This window comes from Mesoplodon mirus (assembly GCF_964341445.2).
Source record: "Mesoplodon mirus genome assembly, chromosome: 3".
NCBI classification, from domain to species: Eukaryota; Metazoa; Chordata; class Mammalia; order Artiodactyla; family Ziphiidae; genus Mesoplodon; species Mesoplodon mirus.
Window position 1 is genome coordinate 161,970,754 of NC_138978.1, and position 22,715 is coordinate 161,993,468.

The 22,715-nt window shown below is 40.7% G+C and overlaps 1 protein-coding gene across 1 annotated transcript in view; it reads right to left on the bottom strand.

Moving 5' to 3' along the window:
- Positions 1–16,023, bottom strand: part of XPR1 (xenotropic and polytropic retrovirus receptor 1) — a 198,317-nt gene extending 182,294 nt beyond the window's left edge. Inside the window, exon 1 of the mRNA XM_082616569.1 lies at positions 15,765–16,023. Coding sequence (XP_082472695.1) covers positions 15,765–15,833 — 69 coding nt within the window. The 5' untranslated portion in view covers positions 15,834–16,023. The remainder of the gene's footprint in view (positions 1–15,764) is intronic.
- Between the last annotated feature and the right edge of the window lie 6,692 nt (positions 16,024–22,715).

Sequence of the window (22,715 nt, forward strand, 5' to 3'; positions counted from 1 at the left end):
GCAGAGAGCAGTCTCACTTCAATTCTTATGGGCCACAGCATCTAGCACAGTAGAAGTTCAAAATACATTTGTCAATTGCACAGACTTTGTAACACAAAGCCTAAATATCCAAAATCAGCACATCAGTTAATTTTTTAAGTAAGTATGTTATTTTTATTGAATTATTTTATAGCATTTCCAGTTTCATGAAATATCAAAATGCAAAGTCATTTCTTATTTTTCCTAATTTTCATTATCTTTTATTTCTACACAAGATTCAAACCTCTTTCATTTACTAGCCACAAGAAAAGTTCTTAGTGTGTTTGGCTTCCAGCCCTCTTTAATATATAAGGTTTATACAGGTTGGTAAAACATGTCGAACTTTGACCAAATATAATAGTATGGCAACATAAAATTCTCACTCTGTTCTTAGTTTGCCCATTTATCTGAAAGAAAACAAAAAAGGAACCCAAAGTTTCTGCAATACACCTATACACTTATAAAAATGGTTTCTAATCCATCGGTCTCAGACCACTTCATAGCTCCAATTTCAATACTGTAAAACCTTATAAACTAGGTATTCTCTGTAGGCTAAATAATGATTCCCACAAACACATTACGACTTGTCAAAATACATGAAGGTATTTGTACTTAATAAAATACTACCATATTTCATTGAGTCTAAGATACCATCAATTGTTAAGACACACCATTAATTTATTTATCATTGCACCATTATTTTACGTACCATTAAGAAAAACATTACCAATTAACTATGTGACATCTGTAAAATGAATCTCAATTTCAAAGGCGTAGGAATGTGGAACAAGGAATGTGCATCTTAGAATCTATAAAATGCAGTAATTAATTTGATCAAAATGTAGTTTCTCAAGCAACGGATTCTAAAAGTCCAGCTACCATCATTTGGTTTCCAAGAAATTTCATGACGTTGAATGAGTCTTGTTATGCTAAAAGACTGAGTACCAACACCCTAAAATAAACGTCTGCTGAATAAATGAATAAAAGTTACTCTTATGGCTTTTTTTTTTTTTTTCGGTACGCGGGCCTCTCACTGTTGTGGCCTCTCCCGTTGCAGAGCACAGGCTCCGGACGTGCAGGCTCAGCTGCCATGGCTCACGGGCCCAGCCGCTCCGCGACATGTGGGATCTTCCCGGACCAGGGCACAAACCTGCGTCCCCTGCATCGGCAGGCGGACTCTCAACCACTGCGCCACCAGGGAAGCCCCTATACTAAACTTTTTTAAAAAGGTAAAATTCTTTCAACTTCCATTTGTCCAGTAATTGAATAAACAGTCTAAGTTGTCTTTTCCTAGTTACAGTTTCACTGACCCCTTCCCCCCAGGTCAAGAGTAAATAAATCAAATAAGATGCTGCTCAACTGTTAGTTTCAAACCCCTAGGGACAGGTATGTAATAATGGCTAATACTTATATAACACTTACTATGTGTAGTAACTATTACACCTCCTGTCCTGTTTTCCAATGATTGACTCATTTCATTTCACATGATCCTCCAAAGTAAAAATTATCATTATCCCCAGTTTAAGGATAAGACAATTGTGGCACAGGAAGGCTAAATGACTTGCCCAAGCTCACGGGGTTATTACAATTTCAATTTCAGTGGTCTCTAAATCAATCCATTTTCTAATTTCTGAATCTATCAGGAACTGAATTTTTGAAAGTCCATGATACTAAGCAAACAAATCTTAGAAAAAAAGATTTTGCAATCCTCTTTAGCAAATAACTAATGGCAGCATAATTTGAAATTACTCATATTTCAAACACGTTTATTCTACTCAAAAAGAAAGGCTTAATCAAAAAATGTTTGAACACGGGGCTTCCTTGGCGGCGCAGTGGTTGAGAGCCCGCCTGCCGATGCAGGGGGCGCAGGTTTGTGCCCCGGTCTGGGAGGATCCCACGTGCCGCAGAGCGACTGGGCCCGTGAGCCATGGCCGCTGAGCCTGCACATCCGGAGCCTGTGCTCCACAAGGGGAGAGGCCACAGCAGTGAGAGGCCCGCGTATCGCAAAAAAAAAAAAAAAAAAAGTTTGAACTCTGTGATGAGAGGTGGTGACTCACCTGCTTATCAACAGTTTTGCTACCTGCTATTATACAAATACTGGAAAGACAGGAGAAAGAATATCATCTCAATTTTGTCATTAAATGATCACATTTGAGGGTATTACATAAAACTAATTAAAAGGTCTAACTCTGCATTCACTGAATAAACAAAATTAAAAGAATAAGACCAACTTCTCTAAATTGATACCAAAGTAATTGATCTCCAGAGCTTTAGACACACTCTGTAGGGGATAAACATGAACTTTTCTTATTTTCTCCATTCACTGCCTTCAATCATGCTCTCCTGAATCTCTGTTTCTTATCCCTTAATGACATCTCAGGCAGATCCCATAGCCTTTCAGTTACATTTTGTTTTGTTGTTGCTTTTAAAGTTTCTAAATATGCCAGACACTGCCAGATGCTGGACACTAACAGGTATCTATGACTCTGCGTGACACACAGTAGGCTTTCAATAAATCTAAGATGATCAATCAATCAAATCTAAGATGCCACTAATAGTAATATACACCATTATTTTATGTGCTTCTAAGAAGGAAAAAAAAAGTCCGCCAATTAATCTATGACAATTATGAGATGTATCCTGATTTCAGATGTTAAAGTGTGGGAAAATTGATTAAATAAGGTATTAATTCAAGCTCTTACTATTTTTGGCTATACTATTTGGTTTTCCTGTCTTTGGTCTTGGTCTCTCCAACGCATCCTCTAGGATCTAAACTACACTCTCACTTTGCACTGATCCTTCTCCCCAGTCTCTTCTTTAAAATCCTTAATGGTTCACAACAAGAAACATTTAAACACCTCAGCATGGTATTTGAGGCCCTTCACCCCTTGATCCCTCCCAGTCCACCTTTCCAAATCACACTATCACCTCTCCAACATACCCAACTAAACCAGATTTCACTAATATGCTTGGATACTTCCATCCATCTATGCCTTTGTTCAGTTTTACCCTATCTGCCTAGAATGACGCCAGTGCCCTGTCCCCTCTTCACCAAGTCATCAAACCCTACTGAATCTCTAAGTACCCAGTTCAAACACTACCTCTGTGAAAGCTTTTAAGATAAATACCTTTGATCTCCAGAGCAAAATCAATTGGCCATTCCTCTGCAACATGATCACAATACAATACGATTAGGAGACCACCCAAGTTATGAGCTCCTCTAGGACAGGGGCTTACCTATTTTTACCTCGCCAGTCCCTTGCATGATCCTGACCATGTAACACCATGTTAAGAATCCAGGTTCTGGGGCTTCCGTGGTGGCGCAGTGGTTAAGAATCTGCCTGCTAATGCAGGGGACAAAGGCTCGAGCCCTTGTCTGGAAGATCCCACATGCTGCGGAGCAGCTAAGCACCACAACGACTGAGCCTGCGCTCTAGAACCCGCGAGCCACAACTACGGAAGCCCACACACCTAGAGCTTGTGCTCCACAACAAGAGAAGCCACCGCAATGAGAACCCCGCGCACCTCAACGAAGAATAGCCCCTGCTCACTGAAACTAGAGAAAGCCCGCAGGCAGCAACGAAGACCCAACACAGCCAAAAATAAATAAGTAAATAAACTTACAAAAAAAAAAAAAAGAATCCAGGTTCTGAAATAAGACAAACCTGTGTCTGAATTCTGGTTTTAACCATTCACTAGCTATGTGACCTTGGGCAGTCTACTCAATCTAAGACTCAGCGACTTCTTAAAACAGGGATAACAAAACCTACCTTAGAGGGTAAGGTTTAAATGTAAAATGCCTGGCACAATGGAAACACTCAATAAACATTGGCTGTTATTATCATCATCATTGTTTTATTATTTTTTTTAAAAAAAGGAAGGGGACACTCATGAATACTTAACAAATTGGTTTAATACATATTCTAATCTCCTCTAGTCAGATGTGTCCTGACTTTGGCTTGGCAGCATGTTACAAGAGATGGGGAGATGGGGGGTGGGGGGGAGGGGAGGTGCTCTTCATGTACATGTAACCTGTGTTAATATTCAAACAGATATGCTACAGAGAAATGCCCAAATGATTTTTCAACTTTCCTGAGTCTTGCTCTCATCTCTACCTAACTCCTCAAGCCTTACCATAATTCCTCAGTCCTGTCTCCTCACCTACAATAGGTTTCTACCTAGATGGGGCAATGGCTAATTTTCTGTAGTTGAGTAAAGAACATTTTTAAGGTTTGAGTCTCTTAACTTACTTAGTCTTTTAATTGACACACACATGAACTATTTGAGGTCGTTAATGTGTGAACTAATGGATTAGGTTCAGATAAATGTTATTAACACTAAGTATTTAAGTAATCATTAACAAGAACATTTATATTCACGTGGGCTCTTACAAAGAAAATTTATTCTTAAAATTAAAAGTAAAGAAATGTTTATATGGCAGTGATAAGCCTCAGCAAGGTATAGCAGTGAGCAGGAGGTCAATACTTTTATTCCAGGCTCTCCTATCAGCTAGTTGTGAGACTGACCACATATCTTGGCCTTTCTGTCCTCGATTTATTCATCTGTGCAACAGAGGGCTTGAGAAGGTCTTTTTCAACTCTAAAACTAATTCTAGTATTAAAAATTAAATTTCCATTACAGAAGTGAAAAGAACTAAAACTAGATAGTCTCTGAAAACTCAAAGGATTCACTTAAGCTATTCAAACATACTTAGGAATGCACATGTGAATTTCACCCCCATTTTTGAAAAAGGAAAGCATATGAAGGCACAGTCTATAACTGAAATGAATGCAAGTTACAGGTAACCAAGGAGAACTTATTTATTTCAAAACCATATAACTGTTCCCACCTGAATTTCTTACTGTATATAAAAAAGGACAATTTATTAATAAAAATATCACAGATAACAGGAGTAATACCTAAAATCAACAAAGCCATTTTCCAAGAAAATCTGAACTGGACAAGCCCAGAGGGACAAAATTTGAGGCTCGGTTTCCCTCACAAAGATACTGTTAACCTAGCATTAACTAAATAATTTTAATAGCAAATATAGGCATTGTCTAAGCACTTTTCATATTTTAATTCATATAATCCTCACCGAAGTCCTATAACTAGAGTGAAGTAGGTCAGAAAGAGAAAAACAAATACCGTATGCTAACATATATATGCAATCTAAAAAAAATGGTTCTGAAGAACGTAGCGGCAGGACAGGAATAAAGACGCAGACGCAGAGAATGGACTTGAGGACATGGGGAGGGGAAAGGGTAAGCTGGGACAAAGTGAGAGTGGCATGGACATATATACACTACCAAACGTAAAATAGATAGCTAGTGGGAAGCAGCCACATAGCACAGGGAGATCAGCTCAGTGCTTTGTGACCATCTAGAGGGGTGGGATAGGGAGGGTGGGAGGGAGTCTCAAGAGGGAGGGAATATGGGGATATATGTATACGTATAGCTGATTCACTTTGTTATACAGCAGAAACTAACACAACATTGTAAAGCAATTATACTCCAATAAAGATGTTTTTTAAAAGTCCTGTAACTACTATTACTGTCCCGATTATACAAATAAGGAAACTGAAGCACAGAAAGGTAGAATGACTTGCCTGAGGTCACTCAGCTAGTAAACTGTCCAGATGGAATATGAACCTAGGCAGTCTGGCTTCAGAGTTTGTTCTCTGTATGCGTTATTGACGTATAAGCATACGATGCAAAATAGTTAAACAATAAAATGAATCAGGGTGATTGTGTTCACTCAGCCACTAACCAAGCCATGTGTGCTTGAATCATAACCTCTCTGGACCTCATTTCCCACTCAAGTAAAAAAGGGAATTGGACTTAATTAATATCTGAAATTCCTTAGAGGTCTAACTTTCCATGATCTATGGAATGATCTAAAAGCCAAAGGCCACGACTGTGGCATAGGAACAGCTCTATCCAATGTTCTTTATCTTCCTCTTCTTACACTTATCATTATATCTCATTATTTTTTTCTTATGGCTCATCTTTATAAGGTCCTCTATTTAACAGCTGCCTACCTCATAATAGTTACACTGATAATCTTGAGGAAAAAATTAATTAACACAGGTGAACTCTGACCTCCAGACCATATTCTACTACCTCCAAACCATGCAGACTGAGACCTGGGACTAAAAATAGACCAGCCATTACTTCAGCAGGTGCTGGAGAACAGGTAAGACTACGCCTAAATGTACTTATGTATAAATGGATGGATTTATTTATTTTTCATAAAGCAGTATAATGTAGGAATTAAAAGCAGGGGCTCTTTCAGTCTCATCTCTGCTAACCGCAATTAGCAGTTTCAACATAATCAGTTACTTAATGGCTCTAAGACTCAGGTTCCCCATCTACAAACAGAACTAACGTAACAAGCTACCTGAACAGCTTGCTATAAAGGGAAAACGTTTTTAAAGTAATGTCGCAGTGACTGACAAAGTAAGCACTCAAAAAGCATCAGCTGTTGTTCCTGCTACTGTTCCTGGCACTGTTACTGCCACCACTGTTATTTACAATTCGCATATAAAAAAGCAAGAGTTCCAAAGTGTGACAAATTTGATTTCAAATTCTGGCTCTACTACTTACTAGATGTGTGGCATGAACAAACTGACTAGTCTCTCTAAGCCTGGGTTTCCTCATCAGTAAAATGGAGATAATAAATCATCTATCTCACAAAACTGTTGTGAAGATTAAATGAAGTAACATACTGATGACACCTGGTTCCTAACTGGTCAATAAATGTTAATGCCTTGCTCCTTAATGACAAAATGACCACGTTTCCACTAATTCAATTCAAAGAAGAGAGAATGGAAGTGGGAATCCCAGGAAAGACAACTTTCTTTTCTCTATCATCCTGTGCAGGGGGGATATACCAGAGAATCCTCACTTACGGGATTTCCTTTATCCTCTTATGTGCTTCCTAAGACTAGAGAGCTTTTTCTCGGGCCATCTCCAAACGTTCTGACAGGAGTCCTGTGCTCTAAGGCAGCAACTCTCAGAAACCCTTTCAGGGGAGCCAAAAGGTCAAAACTATTTTCATAATAATACTACAACTTCGTGTGCTTTTTTCGCTCTCATTCTTTCATGAGTACACAGTGGAGTTTTCCAGAGGCTAAATGAAATGTCATGTCATGTCTCTGATGGCTAGTAGAGGTGTGCTTGTATACTCTTGTGTTTCAGACATTTCTTAGTTTTAATTTCTAATATAGCATATTATCAATAGACATTGAAATCCTCAATAATTTTTAAGAGTTTCAAATGGTCCCAAGACCAAAAAGTTAAAGGACTTCTCTTAGGTATAGAAAAAGCACACAAAGCACTTGGATTGCTGTGAATTACAACTTTACCAATTTAGCTTAAATAAGTAATTCACACACACAATAATCTAAAAGCTTCTCATTTTCCTGTATGATTACATTTCACCCTTCAATCTTCAAAAAAATCACTTGTTCACTAATTATTTATGACTATTCAGTGACAGAACTGGGTCTAAGGACTTACATCTCCTTATTCATGGTTTACAGTCTTTCCAAATACTGCAGGTCACCTTCAATAAGGAAAGACTATGTTTTCTTAATCAACATACTGTCCCTCCTGTTACAGAGAATATGAAAATTGTAAGTTATGCTTACAGCAGGTTAATTAAACTTTCCTCTGACCTATAATAAATAAACAACTTTTTAAGGATTTTCTGATCAGTCCCCATAAATACCACACCTGCCTAGTGATGGGAAGAAACAGGTAACCAAATTTCTTCCTATAAACAAATTAAATTTAAAGGCACATAACATAAAAAGTTTGAAAACAGGGAGAATTCATCCATATTATGAATCCATATTATTTACACAAGTGATCCAAATTTAACCATGTTCCAAGTCCTCAATCTACAATCTTCCCTTTCTACACCATTTTTAATTTTGAAAGCACTAGGCTGACTAAAATATAAAACCAAACACACACACACACACACGCACACAGGCGCACACACACACACACACACACACACAGGAATACTGTTTTTTGGGACTTCCCTGGTGGCGCAGTGAATAAGAATCTGCCTGCCAACGCAAGGGACACGGGTTCGATCCCTGGTCCAGGAAGATCACACATGCCACGGAACAAGTAAGCCCGTGCACCACAACTACTGAGTCTGCACTCTAGAGCCCGCAAGCCACAAGTACTGAGCCCGTGTGCCACAACTACTGAAGCCCACACACCTAGAGCCCAGGCTCCACAACAAGAGAAGCCACTGCAATGAGAAGCCCGCGCACCGCAATGAAGAGTAGCCCCTGCTCACCGCAACTAGAGAAATCGCGCGCAGCAAAGAAGACCCAATGCAGCCAAAAATAAATAAATAAATTTATAAAAAAATAAAATACTGCTTTTTGTTTTTTTCTATTTTTAAGACAACAAAAGAGCCAGAATTTAATGACAAATCTATCAGCCTATAGGACATAATAGAGCCTCTATAAATATTTGTTGAATGAATGAATAATTTTTAAGGCATTTGTTCATGGGCATTGTCTACTTGGCTTCTTTTAAAGATTTTTTTTTAAATGTGGACCTTTTTTTTTTTTTTTTTTTTTTTGCGGTACATGGGCCTCTCACTGTTGTGGCCTCTCCTGTTGCGGAGCGCAGGCTCAGTGGCCATCGCTCATGGGCCCAGCCGCTCCGCGGCATGTGGGATCTTCCCGGACCGGGGCACAAACCCGTGCCCCCTGCATCGGCAGGCGGACTCTCAACCACTGTGCCACCAGGGAAGCCCTGGACCATTTCTTTTTTAAAGTCTTTATTGAATGTGTTACAATATTGCTTCTGTTTTATGTTTTGGTTTTTTGGCCACGAGGCATGTGGGACCTTAGCTCCCTGACCAGGGATCGAACCCACACCCCCTGCACTGGAAGGTGAAGTCTCAACCACTGGACCGCAAGGGAAGGCCCTATTGGCTTCTTTTAGCATTTACTAGGTAAGGGGAAGACCTGAAAAGGAAAATACAACTGGGCAAGAATCCTAGTGAATTCTGACAATCTCTCAATCCCAAAGGCCAATTAAATACCAAGCAACCCACAAACCACCTGCAGTTAAGCTATACAACTTGAGAAAAATCTTCCAAACTTTTTTTTATGTCATATCACTATTAAAAAAAAAAAAAGTTGGGCTTCCCTGGTGGCGCAGTGGTTGGGAGTCCGCCTGCCGATGCAGGGGACGCGGGTTCGTGCCCCGGTCCTGGAGGATCCCACATGCCGCGAAGCGGCTGGGCCCGTGAGCCATGGCCGCTGGGCCTGCCCGTCCAGAGGCTGTGCTCCGCAGAGGGAGAGGCCACAGCAGCGAGAGGCCCGCACACCGCAAAGAAAAAAAAAAAGTTTACTATGCACCTCCAATATATGTACCTTTGTTTATAAATTATCTCCTTCTACAACTGTGTGCATTATAAAACACAGAATTTTTTTAAGTGAAAGTTTTAAAAGATGAGACACTAATAAAATAAATAATTTAAACTTTCATTCGTGAATAATGTGCAAATATTTTTAATCTCTCTTAAGAAATTATCAATAACAATACTTTTAAAGAGCAACCTAACAGAAAAAGTTCATTACTTTTTAAAATCTTAGTTTTTAGTATTTCAAAGGCCTAGTTCAAACTTTAGGATTCAGTTAATTTTGAAACTTGATTATAATGGCTATAAGCTGGAAAACAGACCTCACAAAGCCAGAAAACTCTAATACATAACATATTTAGGGTGTTCACTGTGGATGACAACGGATGTAAAATCTTATTTCAAAGAATTATCTTAATTACTTTGAAACTTTTTGGCAAACGTCTTGTCAGGTCTATTAAAGTACCATTGTTTTTTCTGTAATTTGGCTGACAAAAAGCTAGTACTAGAAGCAGAATTGTCAGCTCTGCCATTTTCTTGTTGTTCACATGTGCTTGCAATATGCTGTTAAGGCTGGTACTGCTGTTGAGGCTTCTTTACAAGAGTCTTTTTAAGTCACATCCATTTTATAAGGGTTAGTTTAGTCAAAACTGAATAATGTCCATAAATTCATCTTAACTATGCACCCATAAACTGGATTAATTGCTATTTGCTGAAAGTGAACAAACAAGTGAGAAAACTATTAGCAATTCTTATCTCTCTTTCCCTCAGACTACCTCCTAAACAAGGTCATTGCATCAATCCATTTGTTCAATGTTAGTAAAATTTCATTTCTTCTTGTCATATGCATAAAAATGAATATAATTAAGACTTCTAAAACTACCTTCTCTTACTCCATGGGAGTGTTGGGTACTCTCCTTTGGGGGCTATGATGCAAATATACTTGCAACATCTAGCCAGCACAACTCAATCAGTCTCAAATGCTTTTCAGATTAGGACTGGATTTGAAGCCAGGACTGATTTTCCATGGTCACCTCAGGTCAAATAAGAGTCTTATGTTCTTATGATCTGGGCCTTCACTCAAAAACTGATCCAAAACCAACCTTCAGGGATGGATGGACAAGTATAATCTTTCCAGGACACTTAACCTAACACACTTTATTATACAAAGATAATAAAGAACAGTAATAACTTCCTGTTTTATACAACATTCATTCACTCAATGAAGAAACATTTGTAAATGCCAGGCATCTTACTGCTATACTCATTTTCAAATGTTATTTTAAATATGCTATACTGTACTTTCATTTGCCGAAGTGCCTAAAAGAAAAAGTGTGGTTTGTGCCCCATCGGGTGGCCAAACTGGAAATTTCAAACAAGTTCCAGCAAGGCAAGTTAACTGTAACTAATCAACATAATACCTTTGGGAAATTGAAGCCTGCAACACAAGTGTTCTCATGGGAGAGTTCTATAAATGAAAATCACAATAATGTTATGGCAATGTTTCCTTACACTTGAAAATAAGGGATATGCAGTTTATGGAAAATCCCTTCCCAAATCTTGCAACAAAAAATGAAACTATGACCATCACTTTTTACTTAAGTTAAATGAAAGCTTCACTAGGTCAGCTTTCCAGTCACAGATTAAACTATCATCAAAAGTATTTGAAAGGAGACTATTAATTTAAAAGGATGCTATTAATAGTAATGATCTAAGTTCTGTCCTCTTCATATGCAAAACATAATGAAACCATAAAAATGTACAGAAATTTGGAGCTATATGGGTCCTTAGAAAATAGAGGGCTGTGAGCTTAGAAACCATCAAGTCCAGTTCTCTCACTTTACAGATGGAGAACCTAAAGCCCAGAAAGAGGAAGTGATTTCGTCAGGGTCACACAGTCTGGGTGACCTGACTCCCAATGCTTACACATCTGTGCTCAAGAGACTAGCTATCTATATATGATCCTGGACAAATAAATAACTTAACCTTTCTGGACCTTAGTTTCCTTGCCTGAAAAAAAACCAAGGAGACAGATAATCTCTCAATTCCCTTTTAACTCTAAAGTCCTGAAATTTAGATACCTCATTATTTTAGTACCTTACAAAACTACGGGGTACACTGAAAAAAACCATTCCTGGTTCCTGAGAAACCAAAGCAGCACAGGACCCTAGGGAAGAAAACACAAGTCAGCAGCCTAAGGCACCAAATATATTTGCTTCTTTTGCTAATATTCTGTAAAATATTAACATGGTCATACTAGCCTATTTGGTTGAAACTGGTCTAAATTAATTTTGATTAATCAATTACAGAACTCTAAAATATACAATCACTGATACTAAATTTTAAGAAGTACTCTTTGGGGCTTCCCTGGTGGCGCAGTGGTTAAGAATCCGCCTGCCAACGCAGGGGACACGGGTTCGAGCCCTGGTCCAGGAAGATCCCACATGCTGTGGAGCAACTAAGCCCGTGTGCCACAGCTACTGAGCCTGTGCTCTGGAGCCCACGAGCCACAACTACTTAAGTCTGCGTGCCTAGAGACCGTGCTCTGCAACAAGAGAAGCCACTGCAATGAGAAGCTCACACACGGCGACGAAGAGTAGCCCCTGTTCCCGGCAACCAGAGAAAACCCGCAGCAACAAAGACCCAATGCAGCCAAAAATAAATAAGTTAAATAAATTTTTTTAAAAGTACTCTTATAAAGCTTTATTGATGTTTTATATTATATGCCAAGATTTACACTCAAATAGATTACTGGAAACAGGAATAGTAGTCTCTTCCCATTTGTGTTTGTTGTTTGTAAAAACTATTCACAAATGGATCAAACTGATTTTCTTTATATGGTTTCTCCATGTTGCTCTATTCTTTCATGCTTTATTATTCTGCCTATGAAGACCAAGTCTGTGAACGCCACAATTCATTTTTAAATTAGAAACTGATAATTTTCAGGATATTGATGGATCACTAACAATAATTTTAACAATCCAAAAAATGAAATCCATTAAAAGTTAAATCAAAAACCTATGGGGCTTCCCTGGTGGCGCAGTGGTTGAGAGTCTGCCTGCCGATGCGGGGCACGCGGGTTCGTGCCCCCGTCCGGGAGGATCCCACATGCCACGGAGCGGCTGGGCCCGCGGGCCATGGCCACTGGGCCTGCGCGTCCGGAGCCTATGCTCCGCAGCGGGAGAGGCCACAGCAGTGAGAGGCCCGCATACCGCAAAAAAAAGCAAAAAAAAACAAAAAAACACCCTATGAACTGGGACTTCCCTGGTGGTGCAGTGGTTAAGAATCCGCCTGCCAATGCAGGGGACACGGGTTCAAGCCCTGATCTGGGAAGATCCCACATGCCACGGAGCAACTGAGGCTGTGCGCCGCAACTGCGGAGTCTTCTCTCTGGAGCCCGCAATCTACAACTACTGAGGCCACGTGCCTGGAGCCCGTGCTCCGCAACAAGAGAAGCCACCACAATGAAAGGCTCATTCACCACAACGAAGAGTGGTCCCTGCACCTCGCAGCTAGAGAGAGCCTGCACACAGCGGCGAAGACCCAATGCAGCCAATAAATAAATAAATAAATAAATTTTTAAAAATACAAAAAAACCTATGAACTACAACAGAACTTGAAAAGCTCTGGCCCTATATTCTTATTTTATGAAAGAGGAAAGAACCCTGGAAAGGCAAAAGGACTGTCCCCATGGCCTCATGACGAACATATACAAGAACTAGCACTTATTGTATGACCGAGTGTACATAATAATACATATAATCAGAGATGTAAAACAACATTTTCAGCTTAATCTAATTCTCTGCTTATTTCAAGTAAAATTTAATATAGCAAAATGACGTAAAACCAAAGAAGCTGAACAGTTCACAGTCGTTCACAGCACTAGAAAGCAGCCTACACAAGAAATCAGGAGTAATACACCCAAATTTCATCACCAGTACTTGAAAAACAAATTCAAGTGTCTGTTCTACTAAGTGTTTCAAGAGTATCATCTTCATATATGAGAAACTACATGTTACTGCATTATGAGAAGGTTCTTTTCTCTAGCAAATGCTAACATCTTTTATGATGTCCTTTTTCCCCCAAAGTTTTAAGCTGCCAAAATTCCTAGACTCTAAAGACGCTTATTTATGCCCCTTTAACTGTTTTTAAAGGAACAGCACCAGCTCTTGAGAAATAGTATACAACACATAGACCCCAACCCTATAAAAAATGTCTTTAATGGCTCCAATTCACAAAGAAAAGTGCTCCTTATTAATTTTGCCTACCAAACAATGAGCTTTTCCACGACAGGAGTCACATAGTAGGGACCCTCTGCAGAATAAAATTTCAACAATTAATGAATTTTTCAAAACATAAGTTCTAATTGGCCTAGGAAAGATAATGTAGTCACACATATTAAATGTGTTCCTCTCCTCTCTGACCAAACTAAAGTAACCATTTAGGACTAATGTCCAAATGTAGTATGTGAATGAAGAGTCCCAGAATGACTCCAGCCACAAAGCTGACATTATCAATCAAGAGGTAATTTCATCATCAAACTAAATCTTATGCTTCTCCTTCCAGCCCCAGAAACTGTATTCCAGATTAATACAATTCTATGAAACAGTTAAGTGCTGTAATACTTAAAATGAATCATAGCATACAATCAGCCACTATTACTTCTCCCCAAATGAAGCATTCCATACTATATAACAAGTGTAAGGTGTTGCTTCAGCATGCTGTGTTCTATGAAGAACTAGCAGCGGTGCTGAAAAGTACTACTAGAAAGATGAAAGACCAATACCTTCCTTTCAATAAAAACCATCATCTGGACTCTAGCCAAGGTTGTAAAACTGACCAAATGTTATTAGAAACAATAAATCAAAAACTCTACAGGCTGAAAAGCTAATCCCTTATTTCATTCTTACAAAATGTAGCCACAAAACACTACAAGAAAATTAAGTGAAAAAAGCATTCATAATTTTAGGCCTTTCATTTCTGGCAATACTCAAATACTGTATGTTACACGGTGAATTTATTTTACAATCTTCAAGGTTGTTTAACCTACTTCCATCCCTTTCCTTTTCTTCAATTATTACAACTGTTATACGAACAAATAAACCCACGTTGTTGCCTAAACATCCTATCAATGAACTTAAAACAGAAATTAAATAGAAAATCGAAATATCTCAATTTATAAAACCTAGCTAGAATATTTGTGTTCATATTGATTTTATACTCTTTGTTCCTGCACATAACATAGATATGAATTCCTGGAGGTTACAGATTAAGTCTTTCTCTATCCAGGAGCTGAACTGCCAGCCACTGAGAATAACCTATTGCAATGCTTAAAGCCCTTCAGGTATCTTGGCTTCTGAAAATATAAATAAGCTCGTTATCCTCACTTCTCTTTTTATTAGTGTAAGGTTCCTTATCACTATCTATTAAATACCCTTCAGGAGCTGTTATCACAGTAATTCAGGGTGAGGAAGGCCATGATTTCTGTAATAACACAGGTATGTTTTCAAAGTACATTGTTTACAAGATAGTACTTTTCTCCCTAGCTAACAAAAATTTTAGGAAAGAAAACCTGAAAATTTTAATAATTCCCTTCTCTTTCTTCCTTCTTCTTCCCCTTCACTCCATTCCAAGACAACAGAAGAGCCAAAACCAAAGATATGATTACTTTATATACTTCATTAAATTAGTGAAAAAAACGAATCAACGTCTTTTTATCAAAACAAAATAGTTGATTACGATACGTTTGCATACTGTAACCACCGCATGTGTGATACACATTTAAATCAAGTTTCAACGCTGCTACAAAGCCTTTGTCAACAGTGGGCAAGTGGGGGAAAGCTGAAGGGCTCTGTGGAATTAAGGAAATCACTGGAGGGGCTTATCTAGGAAGAGAAGGATTCCTTGGTGAGAGGTGAGCAGAGAGAAACAAGACCTAACCTTGGCGAGGGGGCGCTCGCCCAGGGTGGGGACCAGAGGTCAGGGTGAGCGGGAGGAGGGGATTAGCGCGGAACCGCCGCGACCCCGGGCTACCCTCACACCCCGACTCCCCCACCTGCGCCTCGCCCTCCCACCACCATTCCCCAGCCCCGACCGGCTGTACCGTCCCTCCCGGTCCGCCGCCCGCATATCCGTTACCCCGGCGGCAGCGGGGCTGCGGGGGAGGGGAAGGTCAGCGGGGCCCGGAGGGGGCCGGCCGCGGCGGGGATGCCGCAGTGGCTCCCCGCCGCACCGGGTCAAAGTCCGCCCGGGCGCGGGGAAGCAGCAGGAGCGGAAGGCGGCGGTGGAGGTCGGGACTGGCGAGATGGTGGCCCCTCCGAGTCCTCCCACTACCCGGCCGCTGCCGGTACCTCATACTGGATGTATTGCTTCCTCCACTCGGGAGTGATGTGCGCGGAGAGGTGCTCGGCGAACTTCATCCTGCCGTCTCCCCCTCACTCCCACTCGGATCCAGCAGTTACAGGCGGCGGCGGCGGCGGCGGCGGCGGCGGCAACAGCGACTCCGACTCCTCCCCACATGGGCCCCGGCGCGGCGCGGCGATGCGCTTCTCTCCTCCTCCGCCGCCGCCGAGGTCTCCTCAGAGCCGCCCTCCCGCCATCTTCCTCCTCCTCTCCATAGCCCCGCCCCGCCCCGCCCTCTATACGTCATCGCCATGGTAACCGCCTACGCGCACCGACGGTGGGGGCGGAGTAAGGGGCGGGATTTGCGTACATTCCTTAAGGCTCCGCCCCTTCTGGGCCGGACGTGCTGAAGGCACCTCCCCTGACCTCTTACGTCTGGCGCCTGTGGGCCTTACAGCTGCTCTTTACCGCCAGCCTGGGAAGCAACAGTGTTGTTATTGCAATTAATATTAATACTGTAGCAACAATAATCCACACAAGATGTTTATATTTTCAAAGATTTGTGCAGGACTTTTATGGTGGCGCAGTGGTTAAGAATCTGCCTGGCAAAGCAGGAGACACAGGTTTGAGCCCTGGTCCAGGAAGATCTCCAAGGCCCGGACCAACTAAGCCGGTGGGCGGCAACTCCTGAGCCTGCGCTCTACAGCCCGCGAGCCACAACTACTGAAGCCTATGCACCTAGAGCCCGTGCTCTGCAACAAGAGAAGCCACCACACTGAGAAGCCCATGCACCACAACAAAGAGTAGCACCCGCTCGCCACAACTAGAGAAAGCCCACGCCCAGCAACGAAGACCCAAGGCAACCTAAAATAAATAACTTTATTTTAAAAAAAAAAGATTTGTGCAAACGTTTTTCCATTTTGATATTTATTCTTCATAAAACCCTCAATGATGGATCAACATTAATCCAAATTGAGTAACTAAAACAGACTAAATAGTTAAGGGCCACATGTATTTAAAGGAACCCTATTTTACATGCTCTAGGTGCTCAATAAATGCTTGTTGAATTTAATTAAAGACGTCAGTGCCAAGAATTACATGCTGCTTCTGGATTTCAATGTAATTATCTAGTCCAGGGGCTACCAGAAAGGCCAGCAACAACACCTGGGCCCAAACCAGGATTGTGGGTACCAGCTGGACTTGTGACTGAGCTTCCTGGAGATTAGGAGTGGGGTTGAGAGGATAACCAATGTTGGGAGGAAAGAGAATCCTCTAGAGATACAGTTGGATCCCTACCCTCAGGGAGACCAGACATGGACCCAGCATCCAGGCTGACTGTCCTCGAGGAGAATGGAGAATAGATCACACACACAGCTTGGCACTACTTTGAGTGTGGGAGTGATTGTCCTGGAGGACCTGATTTTGGACACTAACCAAGGTCCTTCCCTGAGTAGAGGAGCCCTGGATAATAATAACTAACGTTTGTTAAGCATTCACTGTCCATGTAACAAACACTATTCTAAACCCCTTATACGTACAGTACCTTGTCCTTTAATTCTCACAATTTTGATGATGCCCAAAGACTAGGGGACTACCATGACCGAGACAGTACTCTTAGTTATCAACATCTACTGTTGGCTTTTTTTTTTTTCCATGTGTTTTTTCCCCCTTCCCCTTCCTCTTAATTCATGCCAGTAGGGATTCTGCAATTATTTCCTCAGGACAGGGGTGATGCATTATGGAAAACAGGCATAGGCTATGAGTCTTTCTGACTTTTATTATACAAAAAAGCCTCAACCTTGGGTGAAAGGGTAATCAGGGTCAAAAAAAGAAGAAGAATAAGAGAAGGAGTGAGGACTCCTCTCAGATCAGCACTATACCCCGCTGCCCTCCATAACAATTCCCCTCTACTGGAGGTAAATGTTGTCAGGAGAAAAAAGACAGCAAGAGAGGGCTATGCCCCCAGGAAGGAGGCACAACCACAGAGAGGAAATAACTGCATAGTGTGCCTAGGAAGACAGAACCAGGAGCAGCAGCAAAAGAGGTTGCTGGGCCTTTACCAAGTATAGACTAGAATAGTAGACTCTTTTTTTTTTAATTGAAGTAGAGTTGATTTACAATGTTTCAGGTGTACAGCAAAGTGATTCAGATATATATATATATATATACCTCTTCTTTTTCAGATTCTTTTCCATTATAGGTTATAGTAAGCTATTGAATATAGTTCTCTGTGCTATACAGTAGGTCCTTGTTTATCTGTTTTACGTATAGTAGTGTGTATCTGTTAATCCCAAATCCCTAATTTATCTCTCCCCCCCTTTCCCCGTTTGTTTTCTACGTCTGTGAGTCTATTTCTGTTTTGTAAATAAGTTCCTTTGTATCATTTTTTTAGATTCTGCATATAAGTGATATCATATGGCATTTGTCTTTCTCTGTCTGACTTACTTCACTTCATATGATGATCTCTAGCTCCATCCATGTTGCTGCAAATGGCATTATTTCATTCTTTTTTATGGCTGAGTAATATCCCATTATATATATATATATATATATATATATATACACACACACACACACCACATCTTTATTCATCTGTTGATGGACATTTAGGTTGCTTCCATGTCTCGACTATTGTAAATAGTGCTGCTGGGAACATTGGGGTGCATGTATCTTTTCAAACCATGGTTTTCTCCAGATATATGCCCAGGAGTGGGAAGTGGGATTACAGGATCATATGGTAGCTCTATTTTTAGTTTTTTAAGGAACCTCCATACTGTTCTCCATAGTGGCTGCACCAATTTACATTCCCACCAACAGTGTAGGAGGGTTCTCTTTACTCCACACCCTCTCTAGCAGTTATTATTTGTAGACTTTTTGATGATGGAAGAATGGTAGACTCTTGGCTACAACTCCTGTAGACCGTGGCATCTGGCTCCCAACAGCACCATACCTTGGTACCTTAACTGTGCACAAGATTCTGGAACCATGACTCAACCCAGAGAAGACAGGAAATCCTCAATACTATTACCAATAATTCTTAATTTTTCTTATGCTGGATCCAGAGCCCCCAAGACTCAGTTGGACCTGAAAATCTTAGTTTATCTACAGAATTAAATTTAATAATAAGTTTCCTATTCCTAGCATTACTTCAGATAGTTCACTGACAGAACAATCAAATACTTAGTATTTATTGAAAACCTACTTTCTACAGAGTACTGTGCTAAGGTACTGAGAATTATAATCTGAATAGTTTTAGTCTGAATCAGAAGTAACTCTTACACTTTCTTTTGTAAATAGGCAAATAACTCTTCATTCATCAAAATTTTACTGAACACTATGATATGCCAGCCATGCTACTTTGGGAATGAAGGACAGTTCAAAAATAGGGCTTCCCTGGTGATGCAGTGGTTAAGAATCCGCCAGCCAATGCAGGGGACACGGGTTCTAGCCCTGGTCTGGGAAGCTCCCACATGCTGCAGAGCAACTAAGCCCCTGCACCACAACTACTGAGTCTGCGCTCTAGAGCCCACGAGCCACAACTACTGAGCCCACATGCCTAGAGCCCGTGCTCTGCAACAAGAGAAGCCACTGCAATGAGAAGCCTGCGCACCACAACCAATAGTAGCCCCCACTCACTGCAACTAGAGAAAGCCCGCGAGCAGCAATGAAGACCCAATGCAGCCAAAAATAAATAAGTAAATAAAGAAATTTATAAAAATAAATAAATAAATAAGACTCTGTCTTTTCCTTGGAGGACATCAAAATCCAGTCAGATAGACAGGCAGATAGGCCAATATCTAGATTACAATGTGATATGCACTGTAACTGAGGTATCTACAAGGACACATTCAGCTGACTAGGAAGGGAAGAAGGGTATCCCAGAAAAAGTGGCTTTCAAATACAGTCTTAAACAACTATCTGACAGGGAGAAAGACACCTCCAAAGATCTCAAAGGCAAAAAGCAAAGAGAATTCAGGGCTGTTAGAGAATGGCAAGAAGTTGTCTGAGCAGAATATCCTTTAAGGCAGCTAAATGTCCCTGCTTCAAAGAAACAGTCCCCATCCCCTTACCTCCCTTACCCATTCTGGCTCCCACATCCCCCTGGTGCACTCTCCTCACTGTATTGTCAGTAATAATTTGCATCAGACTATGAGCTCCTTGAAGACAAATTGCTCTTTTCTCTCATTTTCTCTAATTTAGCGTGGTGGCTGGCATTCAAGCATTCAATAAATGTTGACGAAGAAAAGAAAGAAGGAAGGAGAGAAGGAAAGAGGAAGGAAAGGACAGCCACATAGAGGGAAGTTGCAGGAAATAAAGTTAAGTTGGAATAAGATTGTAAAGGAATAGATCACGACAGCATAGGCAGTGCGGGATGTTTGAAGTCTATGCAGTGACTAACTTTGCCTTGGGAAAGCAATATAGTGTGGCTTCCTGGTTTTGAGCTATGGCTCTGGGAATAGACAGACCTGAATTAGAATCCCAACTCTGGCATTTATAGTGTGTGACTTTGGGCCAAGTACATTAGTGCTTCACGCCTCAGTTCCCTCATCTCTCAAATGGGAATAATAGCACTTCCCTGACAGGTAGTTATGAAGATTAAATGAAATCCTGTACATAAAGCACTTAGCATAATGACTGACCTCTGGTTGACCACTCAGTAACTGGCAGCCCCTCGAAAACCTCTGTTAGCGCTGGGAAGGATGGACTAGAGTAGGGACAAACCAGCAACCAATTTACTAACGAGCACCTACGTAGCATTTACTCTGTGACAGACACTGTTCTAAATGCTTCACAAATACAAACTTATTTAATGCCCACAGAGACACCAGGAGGTAGCTACTCTCACTCATCTCATTTTAGAGGTGAGTAAACTGAGACAGAGCAGTTAAGAATCTTGCTCAAGGTCAACCACTTAGTAAGTAGTAGAGCTGGGTTTGAACCCTGGCAATCCAGCTCCAGAGTCCTTACTCTTAACCACCATGTTATGTTGACTGTTGATGCAACAACCCTAGCCAGCCATAGTGATGGACAGAAGGAGGTGTGACGTGTGTGACTCTAACCCTAGTGACTGGGTAGATGCTGCTGCCACGAACTGAGATAAGGAAGTGGAGGGCAGGTTTGGGGCATTGTTGGATGTGTTAAATAGTTAGAATTTGTGAGACACACAGTACTCCAGTTGGAAATACAGATCTAGAGCTCTGGAAGAAGAAGGTAGCACTGAAGCCTGGGGAGCCATTCACCTTTAGACGATGATTAAGTCCTGGTAAGTCTGCCCAGGGAGAGAGTAAACACTGAAATGGAAAGGGGTCCAAGGGAACATACTGGTATGAGCCTGATAAAGAAGATGGGACAAGGAAAGAGGCTGGAGTGAGGCCAGAGTGGGCAGCAAAACAATAAGGAGAGGCAAGTGTCAAGGAAGCCATAAAATGATGAAAGTTGTGTCAAGGAAGCAGTGATCAACATTGTCAGATGTTATAGAGAGGTTGAGTAGGATGACTTCTAAACCATTGGGTTTAGCAATTAAAGACTCACTAGTGACCTCAGAGAAAGTAGCTTCCATAGCATGAAGGGCTACAGAAGGCTGAGCAGTGCACAGCATTTGGTTTTTGTAAATCCTAAATTGTCATTACTCTGTGTGCATGTTGTAGGACCATGAGTGAGAATTTACTAGTGTACTCAGCAGTTTATCTAGAAATTCACAAGTGCTGAGTCTGAACACTTTATATTTATCACATGTAATTCTAAGTTTGGGAACAGTTATACTTACCACAAAGTAACTCTTCTAAAACTTAGAATTATGTGTGATAAATATAAAGTCAAACTGTTACTTGAGCAAATGAGGCTAGCGATCATGCTGAAAGGTGAAGAACTGACCTGCAGAGAGATCAAATCTTAAGCTACACTTCCTACTGAAGCTGAATAGCTAAGATGGCCTAGCAGTGAAGATGATGTTCTCAGTAGAGCTCAGGCTTTGAATTATAGGAGGCCCAGTCTAACTATAAAATATGATAGGTTTATAGATCTAAAAGGGTTCAATAGATGGGCTTCAGATGGCCCATAGCCCCCATAAAATTATATGCAAAACTTTGTGTGTTATTTGAATATTTTTCTGGAGAAAGGATCAACATCTTTTCTCAAAAGTTTTCACAGCCTGAAAACATTTAAAACAATAGCACCAGGGCACTAAACACCCCTCTCTCCCCCCCGAAAAAAAAAAACTGACATAAAGAATTTATAAATGAAGTTTCAAATGATCCAATTCATTTATTTCTATAAATACCTTTATTTCAACACAATTTTGATTAAGTACACCTCAAGGTTTTTTGTTTTTTGTTTTTTAAGGAGCGAGAAGTGTATTTTGCAAGTTACAAAAGAATGTTATAATAGTCATTCATTCATTCAACAAATACTTACTGAGCAGCTACTACTATCACTGCTCTAGATAGAGCAGTGAATAAAACAAAGTCCTTGGCTTCCTGGAGCTTGCTGTCAAATGAGAGGATACAGACAATAAACAAGTATGCAGAGAGAAGTGCATGGAGAAAAAGAAAGCAGAGTAAGAGATAGAAAGATTGTTATGTAATTTTATATAGGGGAGTCAGGAAAGGCCTTACTGATGAGGTGATTTTTAATCAGAGTTCTGAAGGGAAGGAAGGAGAGAACTATGTAGATATGGGTTGAAGATGGGAGTTGGATAGGAGAGTAGGAGTCAAAGCAGAGGAATCGGCAAGTGCAAAGGCCCTGAGGTTAACATGTGCTGAGAAACAAAGATGCCAATGTGGTTAAAGAGTGTTTCAGGTAGAAAGAAGGTCAGAGAGGTAGTCAGGAGCCAAATTGCTTAGGGCCTTGAGAAGGCTTAGGGCCAAGATAAAGACTTGGGCTCTGAGTGAATTGAGGACTTTGGAGATTTTTTTGTTTCTTTTGTTTTGAGTTTGTGTGTTTGTTTGTTTTCCTTTACA